The 9,162-nt window shown below is 36.4% G+C and overlaps 1 protein-coding gene across 6 annotated transcripts; it reads left to right on the top strand.

Annotated features, from left to right (window-relative positions):
* Nucleotides 1–1,069: 1,069 nt before the first annotated feature.
* LOC107839915 (thiamine biosynthetic bifunctional enzyme TH1, chloroplastic) lies at nt 1,070–8,420 on the top strand. Of its 6 annotated transcripts, XM_016683576.2 has the most exons (11): nt 1,070–1,934; nt 2,009–2,079; nt 2,638–2,910; nt 3,300–3,374; nt 4,478–4,553; nt 4,628–4,703; nt 5,186–5,320; nt 5,791–5,855; nt 5,989–6,116; nt 6,881–7,125; nt 7,759–8,420. In XM_016683576.2, exons 3-11 carry the CDS (start codon nt 2,713–2,715, stop codon nt 8,288–8,290), a joined length of 1,530 nt encoding a protein of 509 aa, XP_016539062.2. In that variant the 5' UTR covers nt 1,070–1,934; nt 2,009–2,079; nt 2,638–2,712; the 3' UTR covers nt 8,291–8,420. The 6 variants fall into 6 exon arrangements, with proteins under 6 accessions (XP_016539062.2, XP_016539060.2, XP_016539061.2 ...); XM_016683574.2 differs by lacking the exons at nt 1,070–1,934; nt 2,009–2,079 and adding an exon at nt 2,142–2,438; XM_016683575.2 differs by lacking the exons at nt 1,070–1,934; nt 2,009–2,079 and adding an exon at nt 2,144–2,438 and having other exon boundaries at nt 2,540–2,910.
* The last annotated feature ends 742 nt before the right edge of the window (nt 8,421–9,162 follow it).

Below are 9,162 nucleotides of genomic sequence, written 5' to 3' on the forward strand. Positions count from 1 at the left end.
TTGCATGTATTTTCTATGTGAGATATACAAGTGAATATATCTGAAATACAAAATACATACTATAATTATTTATTCATGGACATCTAGAAAAAATAAACAATATTGTTCTTTTTGTTTTCAACCAAAATCAATTATATTCTTCTTCAAACTCCCTTCAACTTGATATATAAACTTAACATTTGCACTAAGAACCAATTCAGTAAGTCAACATTTTCTTAAAACTCAATTTTAATTTAAAGTTTTAAAATGAACGCTCATAAAACTTTCAAACATAATTTATTGGTTCGTAATTGCTCATGTTGTCACCTGAATATATTAAGATGATTAATCACTTAATAGATAGAGATTTTTCGAAAATTACTTTGTGAATTCAATTATATTAATCATGTCCATGTATAGTCAACTATTTTGATCTTGTTTTCAATTCGAAAGACTCAAGATCGAAAATATTTTCTTGCCAATCAATAATTTGAATATTAAAAATTATTAGTAATATATAGTTTTGTTTTTAATGTGTTTGGTGAGTAAATGAAGAATATTGAAACTTACTCGCTTATTTTGTGTGCAATTTATAAATATTTTAAGTAAATAAATATGAATTTCCTCGATACTGATAACTAAATTTATTTATTTTGTATATACAGATAAAAATCTTTATATTAAATTTGATTTACTGAGATTATGTTTTTATAATTGCAATAATCACAATTTATCATTCATTATAGTAGTATGTGGCAACCAAACAAGATTATTGATCAGTCCTTTTAATTTCATTTTTAAAATGATTAATTTTTAAAAAACTATTTTTGACCATTTTTTCAAGTCACTGGCTTACTTTAAAAAAAAAGTTGAGAAAAGGGTTCAAAAAAAAAAAAAAACCCTACTTTAAAAAATTGACCAAATTTATTCACAGTCATACTTAGAGGTTATATATGCCCCGCTGTTATTAATTTTACATATGTACCCCTCAACTAACAGAATAACCCAATTCATTTAAAATGATCCGTTTTAAAAATTTTAAAATCAAACCCAACCCGACCCATATTAAAAGACCAAACAAATACCTATAATAGGCATTTTCTCACATAACCATTCCCCTTTCCGAACAAAATTTTGTAGGATGAATTTTAACAGGAATGAGAATAGATTTTTAACAGGATAACTGGAAAGAGATGGCTCTCGTCTTTTTGGCAGAAGGAAAATGACCCCTCACCGGAAATTTTTCTGTTGGAATCTCGGAGCAACTTTCTCCTCATTTTTTCATATGGAACAAATTTACTCCCTACTATAGAACCGGGAAGTGGAATAGATTGAAGTTCATTGGATTGCCCTTAATAGATGCAGCGTCCTGTGTAATTCAGTTTGTTTTTCAGCAAGACTTTCAAGAGGGAACCACATATTTCACCTTTCTTTCAAATAATTCATTCCTAACTTTCGGGGAGCTTCAGTTTACAAGATCTGTTCAAGTTGTGCAGTGGACCGATGGAGCTCCAGCTTGGGAAGTTTATTCTAAAATGGTACATCCACCATGTGGACCTTCAACAATCTGCAGCAAGAATAAGTCCCCAATTTACAGCTGCTTAACAGGGTTTGTGCCACAGTCTAGAGACAAATGGAGCAAAGGAAACTGGACAGGTGGTTGTGTGAGGCGAACTGAATTACTGTGTCAGCAAAAGGGAAATATATCGTCTCATGGAGTTGGACTGCAGGACGGATTTTTGAAGTTTAGTGGACTAAAACTGCCTGATCTTGCTGCTATTTTTTGCCTTGACAGTGCAAGTGAATATGAAAAGATTGTGTTTAAACAATTGTTCTTGCACTGCTTATGCTTATGTGGCGGGAATTAGGTGTATGGTGTGCTCTGGTGATCTTTTAGATATGCAGGATTATTCGTATTCTGGGGAAGATCTTTTCCTTCGGCTTGCCTACTTAGAGTTGGGTAACTACTGTATTAATTTGGTTTACAATAACTTCACCATGTAATTCATACTCAAAATTCATCCTACAGAATTTTTTTGGGGAAGAGGAGCAATTTTGTTGGGAACATTCATCATACAGAAGTCAGGATGGAAGCCTTAGGTATGTGAAAAAATGCCTATTGTGGCTATTTATTTGGTCTTTTAATATGGGTCAGGTCGGGTTTGATTTTAAAATTAAAAAATGGGTCATTAAATTGTGGCTGTTAGTGCAGGGTTATATCTCAATTTTAAAAAATAGAGAGGGTATTTTTGAGTTTACCCAAAAAAGTTCAATGCAGAAATCTAAAAAAAAATAAAAAAATATTTGCCACATATCCCGTGAAGAGTCACATAGTCTCACGGATAAAAAGTGACCCGTACCCGTGGACTCCCCCCACTTTCCAAAAAGCTTCCATCTCTCACATGGCGTATTTGTGTTCTCACCTTCTATCCACTTGCTCCTTCACTCCTAAACCTCAGGTAAAAATTCTCATTCCTTCTCTTCATACTCGAACATATTTAGCGTTCGTTATGCGGGATAACTTGGAATATCCGGAATTAAATACTGCATTTGTTTGAAGGTATAAATTCATTCAACTTGAGACTATAATCCCAGCAGGTCTGCGCACCTGCTATGAAAAAGCTACATTTGATCCTTATACGGATTTCAATTATTTAGATTCCAGTTCAGCTGAGTCCCAGCGCAGCTTGTATCAGAAGTTTTCATCAATATAGGCTTTTGCATATCAAGGCGATGCAAGACGATAAAGTTTCCACGTCAACGCCGTGCGATGAGTCCAAAGTTAGAGTTCCTCACGTTCTGACGGTTGCCGGCTCCGATTCCGGCGCCGGCGCAGGTGTTCAAGCGGATATCAAGGCGTGTGCTGCTAGGGGAGTGTATTGCTCCACTGTCATCACTGCTGTTACTGCTCAAAACACCGTAGGGGTTCAGGTATTAATTAATACTCTCCGTGAGGTTACAGTCTGTTACTCTTTCCGTCCCAATTTATGCGGCACAATTGGAATTTGGAGAGTCAATCAAGTCTTTCTTTGACTGAAATTTTCTTATATGCCTTTTAAACGTTTTAAGTTGCGGCACAATTGGAATTTCGAGAGTCCATATATGCATTTTAATGCTTTTAAGTTATTAACCATTGTGATTTATTGTATCATTTTTTGTAGTTTTCACATATATAATTTCTATTTCAAAAGACTTAAAGCTTCTATGTCCAAGTTCAGGTTCAAAGTTTCAAAGACAATGTCACATAAATTGGGACAGAGGGATTACTAATATTTTGTTATTGTGTTCGCCGTTGTGAATTCTGTTGTGGTTTATTCTAGGGTGTGAATATTGTGCCAGTGGATTTTGTGGCGGAGCAGTTGAGGTCGGTCCTTTCCGATATGCCTCCCAATGTTGTAAGTATATCATGTTAATGTCATAATGTTCACATCCATTTGATAATGTTATTTTCTGTAAGGTATACATTGATTCGATCAATTGAAGAGTGTAAAAGTCCCGATCATTGATTGTATTTTCAATAGTTTTAGCCACATAAGAGTCATGTATGATGCTGCACAGACAGGAATATGAGTATATTCTTTTTTGGAGTATTCATGTATTGCTAATTTTATACTCTTAAGATTTTCCAGCACAGGTTCACTCGTGCTTAACTTTTATAATAGGATTATATTCCCTGTTTGCTTCAAACTCTTTGCTTTTATGTGTTTTTCAGTGTTCTCGTTCAACAATAACAACAACACACCCAGTGTATTCAGTTCTCATTGAAAGTTGAATTAATCACTTTCTATCTAGTTGTATAAAACTTACATTTTAAGTGATCTAGGGACACTCCAAAGACCAATGTCGCTTGCCACTAGCCCACAACATATGACATGAAATGACATATTAAGAAATTCATAGCCGCCTAGCAAGAATTTTTATGGATAATTTTAGGAAGAAAGGTTGGATGGCTGAAAGTAATTTAGATAGAACATCCCTTTAAAGGAAATCATTGGCTAATTTACTGGTTTTCTGAATTATCAGGACCATTTTCTTCAGTGATGCATATTGGTTAAATATCATGCTGTTATTCTTTTCCAATTTTCTCTTTAGAAATCCAAATGTCGCCATATATGTGAAATTAATGTAAAGAATTAATTGGCTATTTGGTTCCTGGATACTAAGGGGATAAAAGAGAGTCCCATGCTTGGTTAGCTTTGAGGATACTAGGGTCTGATCGTGAAGGGGATTATAATCTTCTTATATTGGGTATTTTTATACCATGTGAGAGGTGGAAAAGAATGGTTATTTTAACAACATTAAGCCACCTCCATACCTGACTCAAATGCTTTATTCATGTCTTCTAGATTGTATATGTTGCACAACTACTTATACAACTTGATCCAATATTCAAGCTATACACGGAAAGAGTATAACAACATTATCAGGACTAAGCAATCTCAATTTCCATTACTGTCTCAATGTTCTATGTTGAGTTACAGCACTAAGATTGTCTTAGGTGAAAACAGGCATGCTTCCGTCAACTGGCATAGTGAAAACCCTCTGCCAAAGTCTGAAGGAATTCCCCGTACAAGGTACTCAATATTTCTATTTTGTTTTTGAAATTCCAACAACACTGACTACGCTGCTATCAAATGCTTGAAGACAGCCTTGGTGGTTGACCCTGTCATGGTATCCACAAGTGGACATATGTTAGCTGGTCCCTCTATTTTGGATAGCTTTAGGTAGGTCACCTGAGAGTAATGGTCTCTTTTCATGTTCTCCATGTAAACTCAAATGTGGATTTATCAAAAAAATGTTTAATTGCTAAATCTTCTGCTACCTTATTCATGAAATATACAACAAGCTCTAAACTTCCTGTATGGACATGTTATCTATTGGTTTATTATCGCATGTTTGGATTAAGCATGACTATCATTATGTCTATTCACATTTGTATGCTGTAAAATGTAAACGCAAACCCCTTTGTTGTTTGTTTTTATGTTTTTGCCTGTTATACTGTTATTTGTCCTGGGCCAGAGATCTATCGGAAACAACCTCTCTACTTCATCTGAGGTAATGGTGTGGACTGGGTATGTTGTTGTTGTTGTTGTTGTTGTTGTTGTTGTATGCTGTAAAATCACGAACCATCGTCTAAGTTTATTATTTGTGTTTCAACTTCTTGGATAATCATGTCTGACCACAGCCTTTCATTTTCTGATAACAGAGAGGAACTTCTTCCCATGGCTGATATAGTGACCCCAAATTTGAAAGAGGCGTCTGCTTTACTAGGCGGTGTGCCATTGGAAACAATTGCTGACATGCGTTTTGCTGCAAAAGCAATACATGACATTGGTCCAAGGTTAGTTTTGAGATTTTTTCTTTCAAATAGTGAAATTGATACCTTGACCTTGTACAACATATGGCCAAAACTATTTTATCATGAATAGCTTTCACATAAAAGAGAGAACTAAATGCCTTTTTTTGTTGTTTGATAACCGTGGTGTCCGTGCCAGCTTGAGCGCACCTGAACTAATTCCACAGGATACCTGCCACCTCCCACCAGCAACATGTATCATATAGCTTTGTCCACCAAGGCTAGGACAGATGGGAAGAAAATCAACTAATGTTTTTGTCTTTGTCGGGATTCAATCAAATGCCTTTTAAATCACTCTAACCATCATTTGCTGTACAACACCACCACATGCATTTCCTCTAAACAAATTCAACAAGCCCCTCATGCTCAATCTAGTATTCTTGCTGATATTTTATGCAGAGGTCCACAATAGACCTTGTCTTCTAATGTGTTTAAATCTCTTAATTCTTGAATAGAAATGTACTTGTAAAAGGAGGCGATCTCCCTGCTTCACTTGATGCTGTGGATGTGTTTTATGATGGTATGTCTAGTAATTTCTTGAGATTTTTGGGTATTAACTGCGTGCTTGTTTTTGTTCATATGTGAAAGCTTGCATGGTTCTTGAATGGCTACATGGACTCATATATTTATGGTCTTTTCAATTGATCCTATAGGGAATGATTTCTATGAGCTTCGATCCTCACGCATAATGACACCAAATACTCATGGAACTGGCTGCACTTTGGCTTCTACTGTTGCAGCTGAACTAGCAAAGGGTTCTCAAATGCTTTCTGCTGTTAAGGTAATTGACTTAGTATGCCAGCTGGATGTATGCAAATCTATCCACTGCTGCAAAACTGATTGTACATTGGCACAAGGTCAGGATTTTATAATGAACTTGTTGAAAGCTTTGGGATTTATCAGGTCTGTTATGAGGTGGCCATAGACTAGACACTATCTCTGCATAACTAATACAATTTTAACCTCTGGTATAAAATTCTGTGTAATAGATGCAGCTTTTGGTTTGCGATATTAAGCTCTGTATTATTGTTAATTCCTGCATAACTTGTGTGGGATTCTATGTAGAATAAAAGGTGAAATAAGAATGTGTATCTAAACACTAATATTCTTAATATAGACGATCCGTATATAAACAATATAGAAACCTCCACTATTATTCGCCTTATGGAAACCTTAAATATTTTGTCATGTCATAACAATCCTTGCACTGTAATCCCTAGATAACTAGTCCTTACGATCCAAAAAACCCCTTAAGGTGCAAGCACAAACAACATTCTGTTGTTTTTTGTTTGCCCTTCTCATGCTTGTATCTTTAATGAGGCAGTGGGAGGAGGGGTCAGAGTACATTCAAAAACTCTTGACATCAGGTAGTCAATTCACCCTCCAACCAACTTCCTTTCTTTTAAATAATTGTGGGTCCGTGACAATCAAAAAGACTGTTGTTGGATTCTCTGTTGATTATAGAATTTGCTCATTGCTTCATTTGATTCAACTTATTTGCCAAATGATGCATCTTTTATTTTATATATTTTCGGGTGTTGGCAGGTAGCTAAACGTTATGTCGAAGCAGCCTTGTCGTATAGTAAGAACATTACTATTGGGGGTGGTTGTCAAGGTCCTATGGATCATCTTTTGAAGCTTAAGAGTACTGTTCAGCGACGACCTTTTGATCCTTCTGATCTCTTTCTCTATGCTGTCACCGACTCCAGGATGAACAAAAAGTGGGGTCGTTCAATAGTTGATGCGGTAAAGGCTGCCATAGAAGGAGGTGCCACCATTATTCAGCTGAGGTTTGGTGCTTCTTTGAAATTGGTTCACTTTCTTTCCGTCTCTGATTCTTCCTTTTGATTCCTCAGAGTAAGAAAGAACTGAGGACTGTATTTTACTAAACCTAGGGTGGAGAGATCAATAAGTATTAGGACTATCACAAGTTCTACCTATCAATCCTCCTCAAAGTAAGGAGTTCATGCTTAGGTTGCAGTAGCTTAGGTAATCTTTGGTCACATTCACTAAAGCCTCATCCTATTTTGTTGGACCGAAAGGGAGAGCTTTTAACAGAGGTGAGAGTATTGACATCGTAACAGTGTTATATAGCATATAATCTGGTCCTCCATTAAATCTTCATGCATGAAAAAAGAGAGGGAATCATGCATTTTCGAGCTCATAGAAATTAATAAGAATATTGCTTAGAAGAAAATTTTCAGAAATTAGACTTATGGATGTTATAAGCTAGTCCCTCCATTTCAGTTTATATGGCGTAGTTTAACTGTACACGGAGTTTTTGATAGAAAAGGCGACTTTTGAAATAAGAATTATACTCTTTCTACATCTTTGCCCCCACTAGAGCATTTTATTCTTAGATATCTTACCACCATTTTCATCAAATCATATATTGATGTGGACTTTCTTGTTTAAAACTGCAGGGAAAAGGAGGTTGAAACTAGTGATTTTCTGGAATCAGCAAAAGCCTGTTTAAAAATATGCCGAGTTCACGGCGTCCCTCTGCTGATTAATGACAGGATTGATGTAGCTCTTGCTAGTGATGCTGATGGTGTTCATATTGGGCAGTCTGACATGCCTGCTCAAGTTGCACGGGCTCTTCTTGGGCCTGACAAAATCATTGGTGTATCATGCAAAACACCAGAGCAAGCTAAGCAAGCATGGAGAAATGGCGCTGATTACATTGGCTCTGGTGGTGTATATCCAACCAATACGAAAGAGAACAATAAGACGATTGGTTTGGATGGCCTAAAAACTGTTTGTCTGTCTTCCAAATTACCAGTTGTAGCCATTGGCGGCATAGGCATCTCTAATGCTCAGGCTGTAATGGGACTAGGGGTCCCAAACCTGAAAGGTGTTGCTGTTGTATCTACTTTGTTTGATAGGGAATGTGTTTCGACTGAAACCAGAAAGTTACTTGAAGTGCTCAAGGAGTCAACCAAAATAGCAAATTGAATGCTTGAGATCACCACATATTCTCTTACAGGCAAAGCAACCCTGGTTTTTGTTACCAAAATATTTCTTCATCAAATTTTTGAACTAAACTGTGTCTAGAGAAGTAAATGCAAGCATCAGAGTTATGATATCCTTTCGTAGCTGCTGTCATAGAGAGGTTTATGTTTCATCCTACTTCTACAGTAGGAAGTTGAACTTTGTCACACGCTTTTTACGTACTCCAAAAGATTTATATTTTAAGTTCGAAAGGATTTTATTATTTAAGTGACAAGAAATGAAAATTCGTTTCGGAAAAGGATTATTTACATTTTTTATTCAGATTCGCCACTTGGCATAATCTAGTGTGCCAAGTCACCATCGGAAAATCCTTTTCAAAACCATTTGACTCTTTAAACTGGTTTGCAAATAGAGACTCCGGCTAAGGAATTCTGTTGACCGAGGGGAAGGTGTTAGGCACCCCTCGATCCCGTGGCTCAACCACGGTCGCTTGGTAGAGTGTATCGACTGTTTGGCACTAAGAAATGTATGGACCACACAAGAAGCACGCAAAATAATCAAAACAAAACACCCCGAAATGTAAAGTCCAGTCCAATTATTACAACCCGAAATAAAAAGGGACTGAAAGTAAACCTACGCTAATCCTGAACTAATGCTCTACCCGACGCCTCGGGCCTTCACCACGAATGTCCTCCGGGTACATGATACCTCGGGGCATTCCCCGGTGAATAAATATATACAGATACTTCGGGGCATTCCCCGGTCAAATTATACAATTGAATTAAATACGATAAACTAGAAAGAAACATTCACACGCACATTCCAACATCCAACCAAAACATCAATCTTAAATTCTTGCCTACCCAAACCTATAT

Source organism: Capsicum annuum, chromosome 8 (genome assembly GCF_002878395.1).
Source record: "Capsicum annuum cultivar UCD-10X-F1 chromosome 8, UCD10Xv1.1, whole genome shotgun sequence".
Lineage (NCBI taxonomy): Eukaryota > Viridiplantae > Streptophyta > Magnoliopsida > Solanales > Solanaceae > Capsicum > Capsicum annuum.

Coding starts and splice junctions, on each gene's coding strand:
- LOC107839915 (XM_016683574.2), top strand. CDS start 2,382: ATGGCGTATTTGTGTTCTCACCTTCTATCCACTTGCTCCTTCACTCCT. Junction 2,439..2,637: donor CCTTCACTCCTAAACCTCAG/GTAAAAATTCTC, acceptor TCAATTATTTAG/ATTCCAGTTCAGCTGAGTCC. Junction 2,911..3,299: donor AAAACACCGTAGGGGTTCAG/GTATTAATTAAT, acceptor GGTTTATTCTAG/GGTGTGAATATTGTGCCAGT.